Here is a 19,941-nt window from a genome sequence, read left to right as displayed (position 1 = left end):
CTGCTACGTCACGACCGGTACTTCGTTTCCGGTGCGGAAGCCTGGTCTCCCCGCTCGGAGCGAGCAGTCTGCGCTTGTGAAGGCGAGGCTCGAGGCCGGCGACAGACCTCTCAGCGACAGAGGGAGGTTAGACTGGCGGCAGCCGCTGTGTCTGGGGCTCTGTTTGGGAGACGAAAGGCAGAAAGCTGGCCCCAGTCCTCCATGACGGACTGGCACCTCCCCAGGTACCGGCGGCGTAGCTCCATGGCCTGCTGGGAAATGTAGTTCGGCCCCAAATAGCCAACGGGAGACCGCCAGGCGCGGCGGTGGCGACGGGGCAGTCCCACTCCCATCCCACCCACACCCCACCCCTGCGGCTCGGCCGGATGTGGGCTGCCTCTCGGACCGGAAGATCTGCGCGAGGCGGCGGCTGTTTCCGCCAGAGCGTCCGGTGTGGGTCAAAGGACTGCGGAGGCGGTGAGTGGGTGGAGGGTCGAGGTCTTTGCCGGGTTCTGGGTCCTGTCCCAGCTGTCCCTCCTGACGGGGGCGGCCCGTAGGTCAGAGCCGGGCGACCCTCCCTTTCCCTGCTTGCCAGCTTCTACCGTGCGTTCTGAACGGGTCATCTTGTTTTCAGAGAAATCCTAGTGGTCCTTCTCCAGTCGCCTTCGTTTCCGTCCTCAGCCTCTCACGGAGGCCTAAGCATCCTTTCTCCTTGCGTTGTTCCTGTACTCGGTTTATTCCCCAGTGAGGCACTGCTCAGGGTTGTGACAGCCTCGGGGCAGGGATTGCCTTATTCCTCTAAGCAACACCAGCCTCCGGCTGGATGACAAAAGTAAAAATACAATTTTTTTTTTTTTTCTTAACCTTGACTGTAGGTGACTCACTTAGCCGTGGTTTAAAATATGTTACAGAAGGGGCGCCTGGGTAGCTCAGTCGATTAAGGTCGCGATCTCGCCGTTTGGGAGTTCAAGCCCCACATCAGGCTCACTGCTGTCAGCCTGTCAGTGCGGAGCCGGGAGCCTGCTTCAGATTCTCTGTCTCTTTCTCTGCTCCTCTACTACTCGTGCTCTGTCTCTCAAAAATAAATAAACGTTAAAAAAAATTTTTTTTTAATATGTTACAGAGTAGTGTCAAAACTGTGTTCTACCACAAGTGTTTGTAAAAATAAAGAATACTTGCCTTTCCAGGCATCAGAAACAAAACAAAGCAAACAGCAACAAAAATTCCTTCAAGCAAATCAGTATGGTTTGGGGGCACCTGAGTGGCTTAGTCGGTTAATTCTTTATTTGGGCTCAGGTCATAATTTCACAGTTGGTGAGGCAGAGCTCTGTGTTGAATTGAACTATGTGCTGACATTATGGAGCCTGCTGGGATTCTCTCTCCCTCTCTCTCTGCCCCTCCCTTGCTCAGGCGTGTGCTTTCTAATAAATAAACTAAAAAAAAAAAAGGGTGCTGGTGGGGCCTGAGTGGCTCAGTGAGTTAAGTGGGGGACTCTTGATTTCAGCTCAGGTCATGATCTTATGGTTCGTGGGTTCCATCCCTGCATCTAGCTCCTTGCTGGCAGCTCGGAGCCTGCTTGGGATTCCCTCTCTGCCCCTCCTTTGTGCTTGCACTCTCTGTCACCTGCCCCCTCAAAAAAAAAAAAAAAAAGTATGCAGGTCATGATCCCATGGTTAGTGAGTTTGAGTCCCACATCAGATTCCATGCTGACAGTGTGGAGCTTGCTTGGGATTCTCTCTTTACCTGCCTCTCTGCCCCTCCTTCACGTTCCTCCTCTCTCTCTCTCTCTCTCTCTCTCTCTCAAAATAAATAAGATCAGTATGATTTGAACTAGGAGTAAATAAATAGAACAGTAGAAAAGAATAGTAAATGCCAAAATTGACCTGAATGTATGTGAACCTGTATGAAGGGTAGCATTTCAGCTTAGTGTAAAATAGATGATGCTGAGCAAAGATTGTCTCTTCTTCTGGAAAAAAAGTAAGGCTCGTTTCCTTATACCGTACACAAAAAAATGGAATTTAATAACCAGTAAAAGAACACAAAAGAACGTTAATGTAGACGCAAAACAAGAAACTGAAATGCCTTAAAGTAAAATATAATCCTGTGTAACTGTATTTTACAAAAACTTTTGGGGCGCCTGGGTGGCTCAGTCGGTTGAGCATCCGACTTCGGCTCAGGTCAGGATCTCGCAGTTTGTGACTTCTAGCCCCTCATCAGGCTCTGTGCTGACAGCTCAGAGCCTGGATCCTGTTTCAGACTCTATGTCTCCTCCTCTCCGCCCCTTCCCTCATGCTCATGCTCTGTCTCTCTCTGTCTCTCAAAAATGAATAAACATTAAAAAAAAAACTTTAAAAAACAGTATTAATAAAGTCAAATAATGAATAGACTGGAAAGCAATTGTAAAAGAAAGACCAGATAAAGAATTAGACATTGCCAACATACAAAGAACTCCTGCCAACTGATAAAAGACAAAAGGCAAACCTATGAAGTCACGAAAACTAAATGGCCATTAATATTTGAAAAGAAGCTTAGGCACTTTGGAAATACTTTGTCAGTCTCTCAGAATGATATCACAGAATTACCGTGGCCCAGCAATTCCATTCTTAGGTATAAGCTCAAGAGAAATGAAAACATAGTTCCATACAAAAACTTGTATGGGAATAGCAGCATTATTCATAATGGCTGAAAAGAAACAATCCAGATGTCTATTAACTGATGAGTGGCTAAACAAGATGTAGTGTGTCCCTACAATGGGTTATTTTTCAGCAATAAAAAGAGGAATGAAGTACTAACACATCATTTAACATGGATGGACCTAGAAAACATGCCAAGCGAAAGAACCCAGTCGTAGAAGCCCGCATATTGTACGATTCTACTGGCATGAAGTGTCCAGAACGGGCAAATCCACAGAGACAAAAAGTGGGTAGTGGTTGCCAGGGGCTGGGGATAGGACAGAATGGCAAGTGACTGCCAGTGGAGGTAGGGCTTGTTTTGAGGGCGATGAAAATATTCTGGATTTAGTGCTGATGTTTCTACATATTGTGAATATACTAAAACCCGCTTGATACATACTTTGATGCTTATTTTTAAGAGGGCTAGACAGAGCGCAAGCAGGGGAGGGGCAGAGAGAGGGAGACACAGAATCCGAAGCAGGCTCCAGGCTCCGAGCTGTCAGCACAGTGACAAGCCGTGAGATCTTGACCTGAGCCGAAGTTGCATGCCTAGGTGCCCCTTAATATACACTTTGAAAGGGTGGATTTTATGGTATGTGAATTCTATCTCAATGAAAAAAAAAACAAAACGTAAATTTTCATCTTACAAATACAAATGTTTAGTATCTAAAATATTTATGTAGTTCCATAAAAATATTTATGGAACTACAGACAGCTGAGTTCCATATCTAGATTCTACCTAGCAAGTAGTTAAAGGAACTGTGCTGTTCCTGTAGAATGAAGTGAAAAGTAGGAGTTCATATGGAAAATTCACAGCCTCACTAACAGGTGATGAAATAAATGAAATAAATTAAAACATAGGTAAAACCCCATGACATCTCTACTGAGTCCGCAAAAAAAAAATGTTTAAATGACAAACATTACTTTGGGCATGAAACATTATTTAATCTTTCTGAAGGGTCGTATGGCCAGCTGTAACAAGTGTCATCAAATAGTTCACATTCTGAAGCCATTTTATGAATAACAGGAGAAAATATATATGTACGGGGAGGTGGTGGAGAAAATACAGGAAGATGTTCATGGAAAGGTTTCATCGAGGGGAAATTGGGAACAGCTAAGCAAATAGAACACACGAACTGTGTTGGAGTATCAATTGTGTGCATAGAACCAAACTCCAGGAAGGAACCAAGGCCTTGTTTCACGTTCTGGCCACAACTGTGGAGAACTTGAGTCCAGTCTAGGTTCTAGCATGAAAGTGGAAAGATGAGTTGGAGTAGGAGAGGTTTAGAGTCTAATATTCTTTTGATTCTTTTCTCCCTCCCTCTTACATCCTTTCTCTTTGCATCTCTTTAAATGGGGGATGACAGAGGGAGTACCTGAACTAGAACACCCAATATTCCACAGATTCTCCATGGATCAGGACAGATTTTTTTAAAAAGCTGACACTTGAAATGTGCGTCTCTTTTCCCACTCGAGCAACTCCATCTTTCTCGTGGTGTTCAGTAGGGAAGTGGGATCTCACAGTGACCGACTAAGTGACAACAAATTGAGTGCAAACCGAGTGCGATGACGACCAAATTTTCAAATCGGTTTATTTATGAGGCCCAGTCTGCTTGATTGATTTTTCAGCTTTCCAAGTCCTCAAGAAAAGAGGGGGATGGAATGAAGGGACACATCTTTGCCATAGAGTTCTGAGGGAACCTGAGGGTGAGGTCTCTGTCTCGGGGGCATCTTAGGGTGCTAATTCATACAAGGATTTATTAAGCAACAGCCATGTACTTCCTCCCTTGAGGTATCATCAGTACATGTGCTCTCTTCACTCTTGTTTTACCAATATTCGTGTACCTAGCTTATTTCTGCTACCATCCCATAGGCATTTTGGACACAGACGCTGTTCTCTTACTCAATATATTACCCACAGCAGCTGAAACCCAGTAAGTGTTCAATAATGACAGTCGAGTATACGGATTCAAGATACAAGGCTGGGAGCCAGAAGAGAGATGCAAAGTGTTGGGCATTCAGGGAGGCCCCTGGCCACCCACTGGACAGATGATCAGAGGATCCGTGTTCTTCCCTCCATCATGTGTTCCAGGGCTGAAGATAGGCTGAAGGGGCCCAGAGCAAGAGAAGCCGGTGAATGTGTAGATAACGGACTTGTTTGTTACATTGTAAAAGGAAATGTCTCCGGTGGTGTAATCAAGGAAGATGCCGACACGTCTGGGGGGTTCCGTCATCTGCAGGCGCGTTGGGGGAATGGTGGACACCTGGAATTCGCTTCGCTTTGTCATCATCACCACCCAATAGCCATTGTCAGGTGACAGAGTCATGTTCCCCTTCCTGCTCATGGATGCCTTGCAGATACCCAGGATCCACCCTGTCTTGTTTCCTACCTCCACTTCCCAATAATGGCGGCCAGAGAGGAAGCTTGGAAGGCCTAGGGCAATGATGCAACTATCGAATCTTTCTGGACTGTCAGGCAGACGATCCCACTTGTTTCCAAGTCTCACGCTTTTCAGGTCATTAGAGAAGATGAGATTGGGGTGGGCAGTTTCTGTGTCCAGAATCACATTAACTGCAGAGAGAATTAGAATACCTAGCTGGGGGTCCATGGGCAACATCCCCACAGGGTCCTCCCCACCTCCAGGAAACATGCAAAGGGACATTCTTCTAGAATTCAGTGGAGGTCAGCACGGGGACCCAGCAGGTGAAGGCCACTTGCCTTGGTCTGGGCACTTACCGGCATGTGTCTGAGCGCAAATCAGTTCTGGAACTATAGAGAAAAACAAGATGGGAGAGGGGGGAACCCTGAGCATCCCAATTCAGAGAGGCTAAGTCTACTCTGGTCACTGCAACCAGGACAGACAAGGACCCCCATCCCAGCTCAGGACCTTGCTTCCTCTGCTTGGATTAACCCCATTCCTCCCAGACCCCAGGGTCTGCCTTGGAGACTCTGTGGTCTGATGAGACGACCCAACCAACAAGTCCAGTACAGAGCCTATGAGGGCTTTCTTCTGCCTTTGATACGCGTGTTTCTCTCTCTTCTAAATAATGCCCAGAAGTCCAGCACAGGGAATATCACAGTAACCCCTGGCAAGCACATTATACCACCACTATACTCACCGTTGATGGTGTCCATTTCTGAATGCAGAATTTCTAAAAGAAGAAAGGGAGGTTGAGTTAGGTTCCGTGGCTAGGGACAGATCAGGAAGAGGCTGAAGGTGGCGTCAGAATGGCCGTGGGAGATGCGGAAGAGATGCCAGGGGGTTCTGGGCTATGTGGATCTCAGGGAGGAAGTCAGCAGGTACCTCCCATTTTCTTCCTAGCCCACCTACCCGAGAAGTACTTCATGCTCTTCTCCACAAACTCCGATTTCTGGTAGAACAAGTGCATCTTTTTTTCCACCTCTGGAGGAGTGGCCCATGGCTTAGGGACAGTCACCATCTTGGCCCTAGAGACAAAAGATTGTTGGGGCGCCTGGGTGGCTCAGTCGGTTGAGCGTCTGGCTCTTGATTTTGACTCAGGTCATGATCTTGGGATCATGGTCCCAGGGTCATGGGATTGAGCCCCGAGTCAGGCTCTACAATGAGCTTGGAATTTGCTTAAGATTTCTCTCTCTCTCTCTCTCTCTCTCTCTCTCTCTCTCTCTCTGCCCCTCCCCCACGAGCACTCTCTCTTTCTCTGAAATTAAAAAAAGACTGTTGGCCAGAGAAGGCAGGAGCCTAGGGGTAGTTCCCATGAGCTGGAAGTAAGGTGCAACCTCCACAGGGCACACCCAGTCTGCCTGGGTTTTGCAAAGAAAGTCTTCTCTGGACTTTGAGTTTTAAACACTGGTCCTCAACTTTGGCCACAGATTGGCATGACCTAGGGGTTTTTAAAAAACACTGATATCAAAACCACAATCAGTTTTAATAGTGGCCTGAAAATGGTGCTGATATTGAAATGTTCAGCCCAGAATTAGCTAGGTCAAATTAATTACACTTCTTCGGTCTTTTGCTGTTGAAATAGAAATGACAATAAGAACAAAGAGCCACAATGAGATATGACTCATTAGAATGGCTATTATTATTTTGAAAAAAATCAAAATGACAAGTATTAGCAAGGACCTGGGAAAATTGGGACCCTTGTGCATTGGTGGTAGGAACGTAAAATGGTGCAGATACGGTGGGAAATAGTATAATGGTTCCTCAAAAAACCAAGCATAGAATTACTATATGACACATCAATTCTACTTTTGGGTATATACCCCAAAGAATTGAAAGCAGAGACTCAAACAGATGTGTTTGTAGCAGCATCATTCACAACAGCTGTAAGGTGGGAGCAATCCAAGTGTCCACTGATGGATGAAAGGATAAAAAATATTGGTGTCTACATACAATGGAGTATTTCTCAGCCTAAAAAAATGAACCAAATTCGGATACATCCTATAATGTGGATGGACCTTGAAGACATTACGCTGAGTGAGATAAGCCAGGCACAACAGCACACATACGGAATGATTCTACTTCTCTGAAGCGGTTCAAGTAGTCGAATTCACAAAGACACAAAGTAGATTGGTGGTTGCCAGGGGTTGGGTGAGGGGGCAGTGGGGAGTTAAGGTTTAATAGTATGAAGTTTCCATTTGGGAGGATGAAAAAGTTCTGGAGACGAGGGTGGTGTCGGTTGCACGATAATACGAATGTACTTAATGCCACTAAACTGTACATCTAAAAATGGTTAAAGTGGTAAATTTCATGTAAGATATGTTTTACCACCACCACCAAAAAAAAAAAAAAAAAAAAAAAACGGGGAAAGGACAAGAAAAATGATGCCAGGGTCAGACTCTTGGAGATTTGGGTTGAATTTGTGTGCCAGGGCCTGGATGTCAGGCTTTTGTAAAGCTCCCAGGATGACTATAACCAGCCTCCTCTCTCCCTTTCTCTTCCCTCCCCTGTCGTCCTCTCTCCCTTTCTCTTCCCTCCCCTGTGGGCTGGGCGTAGCATCTCCGCCCTTAGCAGGCGTTTCCCTCCCCATAAGCACTCGTGGGCTCAGGGAGGGAGGCGCTTCTGCAGGAACAGTTTTGGTGAGGCAATTCGCCTTTAGGGAGGTTTCTTAGGAACCACCGTTAGCACCACAGGCTGTGTTTGTTCTTTCCGGTCTTCAGCCCGTGCTCTCCCTCCTGATCACACTCCCATTTTCCCTACACAAATCCAAAAAGGCCTTTGCAAGCTGCAGGAGATGGGAGAAGCCCAGGAGGAGTCACAAACCCGGGGTTGGGAGCATCTCCCTCCTAGGAATGCCTCCCCTACTGCTTCTTGTAGCACACCCAAGGAAACAGGAGCGAACCTCTCGGTACCTGTGCAGGGTGACTCCGATGTCCTAGGAGAGAAAAGAGGGAAGCTCTCCATTACCAGTCTCCTAGGGGCTGTGCTGACTCCTGACCCTTCCTCCCGATCTCTCAGCCCCAGGGTATCCGTAAAAGTGGGCACCTCTCCCCGGTTCTAATTCTCATCGCCCAGTGGGGCTTGCAGCAGAACCACACCCAAGCCCTGCTTTTCTCTTCTCAGAGATGCCAGGGGATCCCTTGAATGCTGGGACACCCTGGGCTCTTGAGAGCTCGTCAAAGGGATCTGGGCGTAAGACTCTCGTCCTGTACTGACTTGGGTAGAACTATTGCAGTGCCGGGAGCCCATGTCGTCCTGCTGGGCACAGCGGGCAGGGGAAGGCCGGGTCCAACCACACTCACCTGCATGAGCTCCCATTCCGGCTGGCTCTGTTTGACCTCCATCTCCCCAATCAGCTCATTGAGAAGGGCGATGTCTCTGGACGCTCGGGTGCTGTATGACTCCCTGACATGGCCAATGGTCTGGCCCAGCTCCTCTAGGGAGGCCATGAAGAACTTCTCTTGCTCTTCCAGAAAATGGTACAGCTGCTTCAACTGGTGCCGGATTCTCTGTTTCCGGGTTTCGATTTGTTTCTGGGGAACAGAAAGGTGTAGGGGGTCTGTGCAGTGTGCTGGATGTGTGTGCCCAGAGAATCCCCAGAAGCCCACCTCCTGGCGATGGGTAAGAGGCAGGCTTCCTCAGCTTCTTGGAGGCCTGCATTTCAGAGCAGGAGGCAAAATGGACAGAACCTTCCAGAACAGACTGAGAGTGGCAGGGGCTGGCTCTCGTAAAATGCCCTGAAACCTAGTATCATGGGTTGATTTGTATCCCCTCAAATACCTATGTTGAAATCCCAACCTCTACTACGTAAAGAATATGATCTTATGTGGAAACAGCGTCATTGCAGATGCAATTAGTTAAGATGAGGTCATCCTGGAGTGGGGAAGTTGGGACACAGACACACGGGGAGAACGCCATGTGAAGAAACGTAGGCAGAAGGCGAACAAGCTGAGGGGAGAATCCCGGGATGTGTCTTTCCCTCAAAACCTTCAGAAGGAACCAATCCTGCCAGCAACTTGATGCTGGACTTCTGGCCTCTAGAACTGTAGAGAATATATTTCTGTGGTTTAAGCCATTCTGTCCGTGGCACTTTGTTACGGCAGCCACAGGACACTAAGATACCCGGTGTCACCGTCTTTCTTCCTTGAAAGCCAGTGTGCGGATGGTCTCTACCTGGGGTCATAAATGGACGAGGTTATAACTACCAGATCGTCCAGGAGGGAGACCTCACTCCCTGTCAAAGTGTTGGCATGTAGAAGGTCTTCAGTATGGCTCTGAATGGAGGCCGTCGTCCATTCATGTGAAGTGAACTTGACCTCCACTACCATTGCACAGAGGTCAGCCCTTGGTCCATACTCTACCACCCTCTTTCTCCTCATCACTAGAGAGTTCCTGCAGAGAGGTGAAGTGGCTCTAGGGCACCTCCCCCTTCCTTCGTGGAGAGAGAAACCCCTTCGGATCCTCTAGGATCTGGACTTAAAAAAAAAGTCGTTTCATTTTTGGCTCAAAAGCATCGTCGGTCCTTTTGAACCAAAAATGTCTCCTTACCTTTGGTGGTGGTTGTTGATGGTAGCAACACTGGCTTTTTTCTTTCTTAAAGAGGACAGGCCAGTTGTCATGTTTACTGTTCTAAAATCGTTTGATAGTTTTGCCCATGATTAAATTCGGCTACATGTCGTGGACAAGAATACCATATACTTAGTGCTCTGGCTTCCCTAGCACATCGCACGGGGAGGCAGAGTGTCCACTTTGCCCCTCACTGTTATTGTGAGACTGAGATCGTCACTTGGTTGAGGAGGGGTCTATCACATCTCTCCACTGTAAATATACATTATTTTCTTTATAATTATCAAGTAATTGGAGGAGTCAGTATCCTGTTCTCTTACAATCTCCTGCTGAAACTTTTAGCATCTGTCGATGATCCCTGCTGATGTCAATTCTTATACTGGTGCTCGTATAATGGAAATGTTTTTTATTGTTTATTTTTGAGAGAGAGGGTGTGGGGGAGGGGAGAGAGAGACGGGGGCGGGGGGGACAGAGGATCCGAAGTGGGCTCTACGCTCATTGCAGCGAGCCTGACGTGGAGCTCGAACTCATGAACTGTGAGATCGTGACTTGAGCCGAAGTCAGACGCTCAACTGACTGAGCCACCCAGGTGCCCCTGGAAAATTTCTAATTCAGTTATTCTTCTATATTTGTTTTAGCTGGCATTGCGCTATAAAAAAGAGCTTCCCCTTCCCCCTACCATATGATTAAACAAAAAAATTTTTTTTGACTGTTGAAAGAAGGAGGAAGAACAGAAGGGGAAAACAACATCACCTTTCTACAGGGGCTCATGTCATTGTGAGTGTCTTAAGGGAAGGGCAGACCTTCCTGTCCACCTGAGTTTCCCTGCGACCCAGGCTCTGCCTCGCCTTCATGACAGGGGCATCCCTGACCTCTCCTTCCCCCACACGTTCCAAGCCACTTAGGATGATAGGGTTTTCTTTTATTACACTTCATGAGTTTCCCAAAAGTCAGACACCTGGGCCAATGCCATGCCTGTCCCCATTCCTGCCCTTTGTTATCTTTGCCTGTTCCCCATTGTGGTGTGGTAGGAGATGGTGTCCAGGCCACAGAAACGCGTCAGGCAAATTAAGGCTCATTCGGGGAGGCGAATTCGCCTGCAGGGAAAAAGGAAGCAACTTATGTGTCCCAAGTTCCACAGAGGAAGGCCCACAAGTGTATTTATTGAAATACGTGGCACCACAGAGTGACAGTTTTAAAGGAAATGTCGACTTTAACCATTTGAATTTTAAAAATCAATATGGTGTTTGTAAAAAAAATAAAATGGACAACAATTATAAAAACGATACAGAGGACTATTTAAAATGGAAAAGTCTTGGGGCACCTGGGTGGCTCAGTTGGCTAGGCATCTGACTCTTGATTTTGGCTCAGGTCATGAATTCACGGTTCGTGAGATTGAGCCCTGAGTGGGGCCCCCCGCTGACAGGCTGGAGCCCGCTTGGGATTCTCTCTCTACCCCCTCTCTGCCCCTCCCCCCTGAAAATAAATAAATAAGATTTTTAAAAAATAAAACAAAATGGAAAAGTCTCATCTCCCATTTCCTCAATCCCATCCCTCAGCAACAGCCACTGGTGTTAGATTTGCTGAACCATTTTGCGGCGAGTATGAGAAACACAGGGCCCTCGGAGATTCCCTTCCCTGCTGGAGGTGGGTCTCCCTCTCCAGGGGCAAGCTCATCCTTGGATTCCTGCCCCGTCAAGAACAGGCGATTCTATTTTTTTTTTAATGTTTATTTGTTTTTGAGAGAGAGAGAGTGCACACAAGCAGGGGAGGGGCAGAGAGAGAGGGAGACACAATCCGAAGCAGGCTCCAGGCTCTGAGCTGTCAGCACAGAGCCCGATGCAGGGCTCGAACCCATGAACCGTGAGATTATGACCTGAGCCAAAGTCAGATGCTTAACCGACTGAGCTACCCAGGAGCCCCAAAAGCAGGTGGTTCTAAATATGTGATCAGTTCTGTTTCCCTATGAACCAGAACATAATTTGGGGACCCCCCCCCCCTGCTCACACTTGGTCCCCTCCCTCCTTCTGTAGGGGTGAATCCAGGCGAGGACTGGCCACAGAACACCCCTGGCCTTACCAGGAAGTCCGCGGTCTTCTTATCCCCCTGAGATCTCTGCTCCTCCCCAGATTTTCTCAACTCCTTCAGATACTCCAGCTGCTTTTGAATTTGCTCCTGGAAAAGGGGCACTTTGTGAAGTTTAAACTTGGAGTTGGTGTCAACTCTAGAGGGAAAAATCTGCCGTAGGGAGTAAGGCGGATGGTGCTGCAGCCAAGAGCATAGGGAGGGTGCCCAGGAAAGAGGAAGAATGAATCCATCTCACAAGGGAAGCAGAGCCAAGAAGTGGTGAGAGATTCATAAAGACCTGTGAGCACCTGCATTCAGCGATGCCTGAAGCCAGTGCCCTCGGATCTCAGCTACATGAACCACTAAATTCCCTCCTTGCTGGTCTGGTTTGTGTTGTGTTTTGTCATTTACAACCCAAGAGTGCTGGCTAATGCATCAACCCCCCAGGGTTGTTGGGAAAATAAAGCTTCCCTGGCATGTCCCAGTGACCGGCAGAGAAAGCCCCCCGCCCCCGGCCACAACAGGAAGCCCTACCTTATATTCCAGGGCAGCCTCCTCGATGGGGCGCACCCGGTGGCCTCGGTGCTCTTGACTCAGCCTGCAGATGAGGCAGATAGGCTCCCTGTGGTCCTCGCAGAAGAGTAACTGGGCCTGCCTCATATGTCGCTCACACTGTGGCAGGACCTTGGGGCTCAAGCTGGTCATCTGCAGGCCCTCCTGCTGCTTGCAGTCTCCTGAGTTCTTTACCAAGAGTGGGGCCTGGCTCTGGAGCCAGCTAGTTGAGCAGCTGTCTGAGGTCTTGGGATCCCTAGAAGCCACGGAGCGTCTGCAGGAATCGCGCACATGCGTGCCACCAACCGGGTCTCTTTCCTGGGCACGGCCAAGGACATACACAGCCTCATCCCGTGGCTTCCCTGGAGACACGGCAGTGGAAAAAGTTCCTGAGTGACAAAGCCAAGGTGTGATGCAGGGGTGCTACCAAGCACAGCAGAGGGAGCGAGCCCACGCCTGGGACACACGAGTTCCTGGTTAGACTGTGGCCGCTTCTAGCTTGTCCTCCCCTGACTTCGCTCCAGCAAGGCAGTCAACCGCCCACTGGAACTGAGGGCTAAGGGCTAGATCTCAGGGCAGTCCTGAGACTTGCAATCCTTGGGTATTTATCCTAAAGAAGGGTCTTTTGTTATAAATTCTATGCCTTCTTCCCACACAGACGCGGATCTGGCAGGTGATATAAAGGCAGCGAGACATTCTGACCAGTGTTTGCTCTGCCGCTGAAAACCGCCCAGGCTGCTCAAGACGTGAGCGGGATCTCCCTGAGGACGTGGATTTACTCGCAGCCTGACCCCTAGGAGAGTCGATGGCACATGGTAAGGAGTTGAGAAGTGTGTGTGCAGTGAAAGACCTCTCCTCCCATCCAGTTCAGGAAGTCTTAAGCAGAAGTAAAGAAAGGGATTTGACTTTATAAGGCTGAAGGGCTTAACCCACCATGATGACAAACAGCTGCGACCAGCTGTGCCCCAGGACCACAGCACAACTTCACGAGGCAGAAATGACAGGAGGTACAAGAAACGGAAACACGATCTATCAGTCCCCTCCCACCCTCTCTCACAAGGTCCCAGGAATTCCTATCACAGAATTGATTGCTTCCCATCAACTGATGGCTGCCTCCCACCCCCAACCCCCCTCCAAACCCCTACATTTCTCAGCCTCCCTTGCTGTTAGGTGTGGCTATTTGACTGCTTTCTGGCCAAAGGGATATAAATGGAGGCATCACGAGCAGCTTCTAGAAACTTCTGGAAATCTTGCCTAAGTGATACTCTTCTCCTTTGTCCTTCCACCCTGCTGCTCGGAATGAGACCATGAGCTTGAGAGCCAACTTGGTGGAACAGAAAAGCAGGAGGAGCCTGGTTCCTTGTTATGAACCACCTGTGAGTCACGTATATGAAAGAGAATAAACTTCTAGCTTGTGTCAGTTTGCATTACGTTGGCATTTCTGTCACCCACAACCCAGCACAATCCTAATTTCTGCCTCCTAAGTGAAAGAGATTTAGGATTTTAGCCAGCAGCTCTCCTTGCTGCCCAGAGAGAGGGGTGAATGGCAGAATCTCGGCCCCGTGACATACTGCCATGGGGTCATTGTGAGAAGCGGGTATTTTTACCCAGTCTTTCCCAGATGCTCAAGCTGGAGTCCATGAATCCCTTGGAATTCTAAAGGACTTCAGGGTGTCTAAGAACTGACTTGCTGAACTTTGATGCAGCATTTTGTGAAGATGTGCATACGTGCATTTTCTCAGGATTCACATCCTACCTCAGATTCCCAAAGGGTCGGGGATGTCAGGGGAAACCCAGGCATCTGGTGACATAAATACAGTGGGGATAAAAGGAGGTTTGTGCGGGAACACCTGCACTGGTCACCATCTCTAAGGATGCCAGGTCTTGTGAGTTTTGGGGTCCTTTCTCACCTGAAGAAGGAGGAACTTCTGGATCTGAAGGCTCATGGAGCTCACCGCCTACCACCTCTGTCAAGGCCTCAGGGGGTTCTTGACCCCCAATTCCGTTTTTCTTAGAAGGTCCTGTAGATTCTGGATGCTCCCACGTCGTCTTTGCTCTAGTCAACGATACATTGGGAAGTGTATTCCTGAATGCTCCCCCTTTCAGGCTCATGGAATGTTCTGGATTCCTAACGCCTTTCTCTGGAGTCACAGTAGCCCCTACATTCAGAGTGGCCACTTCACTGAGGGTGGCTGCTGAGTCTGGATTGTCACTTCTCATTTTCTCTTGAGACAGAAGAGTTTCTGGATTGGGGACTTCTCTCTCTCCTGAAAAAATGGTAATTTCAAGACTTCTGGGGCGCTTCTGTGCAGAAGGTAAATGTGCTTCATTTATTTTGGATTTTGTCCTTCCTAGGGACCCAGGAAGCGACCCATAGTTCAGTCCTTGGAGCCTTCCTAAGCTGGCATTCCTGCGTAGACTGACGCTGGGATCGATCCCCCTTTCCCCCTGCAGCTTGCCAGAGAATGGGCATTTCCTGCAGGACAGAGTCACGTTCCTAGCCCCTGGCTTGCCCAGCATATCCAGGCCTTCAGAGGTCTTCTGATCTCTCCGTTTTCCCTGAGGCTTCTTCTGGGTCCCCCTTCCAGCCTCAGGCTGGCTGGATGGCAGACTGGGGGCCCCGTCACCACTTTGCCGCTGCCTGTCACCTTCCAGGACATCTGGTATCCTCAGGCCTTTGGGCTTATTCTCCCCGGAGGAACAAGACATTGCTGAACCATCTGCGCCACTTTCTTGTATCAGAGACTCTGCAAAGACAGCAAGATGCAAAGGCATGAAAATGTGTGGTGCTCGAGGCCAGGGGTTGGGAGAAGGGAGAGAAGGGGAATCCTCTTAATTACAGAGGTTTTGGGGCACCGGGGCGGCTCAGTCGGGTAAGCGTCCGACTTCGGCTCGGGTCGTGACCTCGTGGTTCACAGGTTCGAGCCCCGCATCGGGCTCTGCTGACAGCTCCGAGCCTGGAGCCTGCTTCCGAATATGTGTCTCCCTGTCTCTCTCTCTCTCTCTCTGCCCCTCCCCCATGTGCGTTCTATCTTTTTAAAAAACAAATAAATTTTGAAAAGATTTTCTCTCTCCCTCTCTCCCCCTCCTCCACTCGTGCTCTGTCTAAAAAAAAATTGCAGAAGTTCAGAGCGTTCTAGGCAACAGCAGTCAATTACCATCAAATAAGAAAATGCTAATTAGTTGTTATATATTTCCCAAATGGTGCTTTTCAAACGTCTTTGACAGGAGAACATCCAATATAAAGTCTTACACAGAATTCTTAATACATAAAATACGTAAAAACCCTAGTTTACTTCTATAAGTGTGTGCATGATTATACATGTACAAAGCTCACTTATAAAATCCTTCAATAAAGAAGTATTAAGGTGTTTGGCACAAAAATTTGAAAACAGGTTTTGAAGGACTCTGTTAAAACTTCAGAAACTCACTTCTGTTTTATTCTTTGGTTTCACGATGTGAAGAAAATCCTAACACACAGATGAGTAAGTCTAAATGGTGACTTTTTTTTTTTTAACTATTTGCTTGGAAATTTGAGGATATAGTTTCACTACAGAAGTGACAGGAAAGCCTTAATTCCAAGGTCTACATAAAAAAAGAGTTCAAGTGCAGTACAAACTGTCACCCTGGTGGCCTCCAGAATTTCAAGATTCAGTTAATGACACATTTTATTTTATTTGTTTATTTTTAAAGTTTTTATTTATTTTTTTGAGAGAGACAGACACAGCATGAGCCGGGGGAGAGGCAGAGAGAGTGGGAGAGAGAGAATCCCAAGCAGGCTCCATGCTGCCAGCACAGGGCCTGATGCGGGGCTTGAACTCATGAACCGTGACATCATGACCTGAGCCGAAACCAAGAGTCAGACTAACTGACTGAGCCACCCAAGCGCCCCTAATGACACATGTTAATATGAAATTGTTGGTTTTGTGAGTTAGAAAAGTTAATAAAATTTTTTTTAATGTTTTTTTTTTTTTTTAACATTTATTTATTTTTGAGACAGAGAGAGACAGAGCATGAACGGGGGAGGGTCAGAGAGAGAGGGAGACACAGAATCTGAAACAGGCTCCAGGCTCTGAGCAGTCAGCACAGAGCCCGACGCGGGGCTCGAACTCATGGACCGCGAGATCGTGACCTGAGCCGAAGTCGGACGCTTAACCGACTGAGCCACCCAGGCGCCCCGAAAAGTTAATAAAATTTGAATTAAGTATTTGCTGACATTCCAAAGAATCCCTGAGATATCTTCCTGGGATGTAACTTGAAAACTGCTACTCTAGTAAAGAAATGAAGATTTTTTGTAATTAGCACCTTAATGTTTCGTTTGAAGAAGCTCTTATTGAAATGACCTCAGAGTGGTTTAAAACACTTGGCTGTTGTAAAAACATGTTGCTTCCTAGGAAAATGTTAAGTTCTTGGAACTGGCTCCAGAACTCGGGGGAAAGCCCTGAAGATGCTAATAACCAGGTTTTAAAACATAACAAAGTAACTTACAAATTCTCCTCATCCAAAAAAAAAAAAAAAAAAAAATTCTCATCAAATGACTCTAGACTCCGGTTACGGTTTAATCCATCACTCTTTCAAAGAGCAGGAAGTTCCATGTTATTTAAACATTTCTACTTCAAAAAACACACATGGAAAGCATTTCTAATGTGTCCTTGGAGTCTGGAGGTAGAAGAAATACTCAAACACTAAAGAGTATGTTTTTTTACACTTGATCTTAGCCAAAAGGCCGAGAAGTGAGAAAGAATATTTTTTTAAGCCGACCACGTATTAGCTCTCCCCCCAAATCTCACACACAAAAAATCTTTAAAAGCAAACATCAAATAGGTCACATTCGTCGATCACAGTGTAATGAAATCAGAAACTTACAACCAAACAGGAGCAGAAGAACAAGAGGCAGAAGGGAGGAAAACAAGGGAAGAGAAAAGATGGAGGAAAGGAAGAAAAAGGATTGAGAATTTTAGAATACCGTTGTGAAATGGGTCAGAGAGCTCAAAAGAAATTAGGTGGGTCCTCTCCCCAAGATACTTGTCGGTCCACAAGCGTTAAGCACTTAGGAAGTACAGGATCCTGTAAGATCAGGCATCTAGCTCCTGCCTCTTCTGATTCTGTCCCACAGTCAGAATCTCAGTCTTTTTGTTTTTTTTTTTAAGCCTTTGGGAGCTTTGGCTATACTCACCCAGCTCCAAAGACCTGAGCGGCAGAAAGGAATTGCTCGGCCAGTGTCACTGGGGTCATTGGGAAACCCGGGACTCCTAATCCTCAGGTCACAACACACTGGTCCAGAACCAAGTTCTTTCTTGCACCTCCGCCCCACCCCATGAACAGCCCGAAGTCGTGCTGCAGGATGCAAGGGCATGGGACCTGCTTACCTGGGTCAGTCGCCTTGTGGAGCTCCTCTGCCAGGAAGTTCTGGTTGATGGCCCTCAGGACCTGCAGGGTCAGCCGCACGGCACACTCTTCCCCATAGTGGGTGATCAGCAGGGTGGCCAGCTTCACTGGCCTGGCTTTCTGGAGCTGGCCCCGGGGGATCCGGGATTGATCCTTCTCCAGGCTGGTGTTCTGGAGCTTAAACTTGAACCTCTCAAAGTCATTGGGCACCAGCCCCTCCAGGGAGTGCAGCAGATGGTCACTAGGGGTCTTGATCATGGTGTTGACCAGGAGAGGCCGGAGCCAGATGTCTGAAACAGCTTCTGTCCTGGAGCCCAGAGGGTGAGTAAAAAGAGACAGGTTGTGAAATAACGGAAAAGGCACAGGAAACACTCTGCACTCTGGTGAAAATGGAGCTGTGAGTGTCATTGTTTGTTTGTTCCCAGTGTCATCACTGGCTCATGTTCTCTTTCTGACAGGTTTGGAGAGGGCTGGGAGGGCACAACGCCTTTCCCGACACATGTTCCTCCAGATGTCCCACCCCTCACTTCCACATACCGGCCTGCAGAGCATCGGGTAAATATGTGTGTGCGTGGAAGGGGGTCTGGGATCGGATTCCAGAGCCTTCATCCTGAGTAGGCACTCAGATGCTTCCCTCTCTCCTCCCAGGATATGGGGGCGGGCGTGGGGAATAGGAACAAAGCCCTGGTCCCACGCTGAAGAGGAAAAGGGTCAGTCCCCTTGGCCACTTGTTCTCCTGCAGACTCCTGGGATTTTATTGACTCTCCAGAGAAAATGTGGGGGGGGGGGATGGAATCAACAAATGCAGCCCCACAAGCTTTGCCCTTCCCTCACCAAGAAGGAGGTGAAGCCAGAAGGGCACTGCCAGGACACAAGCCCTGGTGTCACCCTTGCTGGTGTAGGTCCAGCTGTCTGGTACGTGCAGCATCGTGAAGGCCTCAAAACACCTTGCGTGGAAATGTCAAACTGATTTGTTTCCTACTCTGCCCTGGCTTCCTGAGGGCATACCTCCGAGGGAGGGTGCTGGTCCACGCACATTTGTATAACAAGTTGTTTTTTTTTTTTTTTTTTTAAAGTAAGCTCTACATCCAACTTGAACTCAGTTGAACTCAGAATGGTTGAACCGGCGCTTGAACTCAGAACCCGGCGATCAAAAGTCACATGCTCTATGGACTGAGCCAGCCAGGTGCCCTAAACACATATTTTGGACACCATGCCAGGATGCTGGAGAAAGAAGGGTGAAAAAGGCATAGGTGTCCTTTGGAGCTCATGGCCCAGTGTGGGGTTCTAGAAGTCACTCCAGAGCTAACGCAAGTCGTATGTGTAGTGAGCTGACTTCTGCCACAGTTAACTGCTTCTGTCTTTCTGCATACCCTGATTTTTATCCCCAACTTTTTGTTTTGAAAAATTTCAAACCTACGGAAAAGTTGAGAAGAGTTACCTGGATTCACCAACTGTTCACATCTCCCAGTACTTGGTGATTCTCTCTCTTACATACACACATGCATGAAGTTTCTTTTTCATTTTTTCCCCCTCTGAACCATTCGGTAATGAATCTCAAACATTATCAGATATTACTCCAAATACCAGATACCCTAAGTACTAAGAACGAGGATATAAGGATACTATTTTATTTATTTTAATGTTTATTTATTTTTTGAGAGAGAGAATGAGCAGAGGAGGGGCAGAGAGAGACGGGGAGACACAGAATCCGAAGCAGGCTCCAGGCTCTGAGCTGTCAGCGCAGAGCCTGACATGGGACTCGAACCCACAAACTGCAAGATCGTGACCTGAGCTGAAGTCGGATGCTTAACTGACTGAGCCAGTCGCCCCTGACTGAGCCAGCCAGGCGCCCCAAGGATATTTTAAATACTCAGAATACAGTCATCACACTCTGCCAAATTAACATCATTATCATAGTTTAATGAATCCATAATCAGATTTCTTCAGTTGCCGTGGTGATAATGTCCTTGACAGCTTTTCCCCCTTCCTGATCCGGGGCTGAGTCAGAGATCCTGCATCACTTTTAGTTGTCACATCTCTGTGGCCTGCTTGTATCTAGAACACTCTCACACTTACCCACCTCTTAAAGTTCTGTCAAGACAATGTTTTTGAAAAGTGCGTTCCAAGCAGAATGTCCCTCAGTTTAGATCTGTCTGGGTGTCTCCTTGTTACTAGACTGAGGGTACATGCAGGCATTCCCTGGGATGTCTGTATTTTTTCTTTGTAATTAATAAGTAGCCCGAGTGTGTGGAAATGTCTTTCACCCCATGATTTTGGCATTTGGCGGCAGTCCT

At 47.8% G+C, this 19,941-nt stretch overlaps 2 protein-coding genes across 4 annotated transcripts in view; one reads left to right on the top strand and one right to left on the bottom strand.

Annotated features, from left to right (window-relative positions):
- The first annotated feature begins 60 nt into the window (after positions 1-60).
- Positions 61-19,941, top strand: part of ZNF263 (zinc finger protein 263) — a 49,887-nt gene continuing 30,006 nt past the window's right edge. For 2 of the 3 annotated variants that reach the window (XM_042922354.1, XM_042922353.1), the window contains exons 1-3: positions 61-456; positions 12,915-13,071; positions 18,103-18,199. The gene's annotated coding sequence lies outside the window, so the exon portion shown is untranslated. Of the gene's footprint in view, positions 457-12,624; positions 13,072-18,102; positions 18,200-19,941 lie in introns of those variants that run through there. The other variant, XM_042922355.1, reaches the window with a different exon arrangement.
- Positions 4,204-17,917, bottom strand: MEFV (MEFV innate immuity regulator, pyrin). The gene is made up of 10 exons (XM_042922352.1): positions 17,626-17,917; positions 14,167-15,003; positions 12,239-12,618; positions 11,717-11,812; positions 8,374-8,604; positions 7,984-8,006; positions 5,984-6,099; positions 5,772-5,804; positions 5,389-5,421; positions 4,204-5,223 (listed from the first exon to the last, which is right to left on the bottom strand). The coding sequence occupies exons 1-10, from the start codon at positions 17,900-17,902 to the stop codon at positions 4,670-4,672; spliced, it is 2,580 nt and encodes an 859-aa protein (XP_042778286.1). The 5' UTR covers positions 17,903-17,917; the 3' UTR covers positions 4,204-4,669.

This window comes from Panthera leo, chromosome E3, assembly GCF_018350215.1.
Source record: "Panthera leo isolate Ple1 chromosome E3, P.leo_Ple1_pat1.1, whole genome shotgun sequence".
Taxonomy (NCBI): domain Eukaryota; kingdom Metazoa; phylum Chordata; class Mammalia; order Carnivora; family Felidae; genus Panthera; species Panthera leo.
This window is presented reverse-complemented; position numbering and strand designations above follow the sequence as displayed.

Bases quoted from the DNA above. Each gene is read 5' to 3' on its own strand.
- MEFV (XM_042922352.1), bottom strand. From the start codon at position 17,902: ATGATCAAGACCCCTAGTGACCATCTGCTGCACTCCCTGGAGGGGCTG. The intron at 12,619-14,166 runs GTGAGAAAGGAC...CCGTGTCTCCAG, and splicing joins AGAAGTTCCTCCTTCTTCAG to GGAAGCCACGGGATGAGGCT. The intron at 8,007-8,373 runs GTGAGTGTGGTT...TTTCTCTCCTAG, and splicing joins CGGAATGGGAGCTCATGCAG to GACATCGGAGTCACCCTGCA.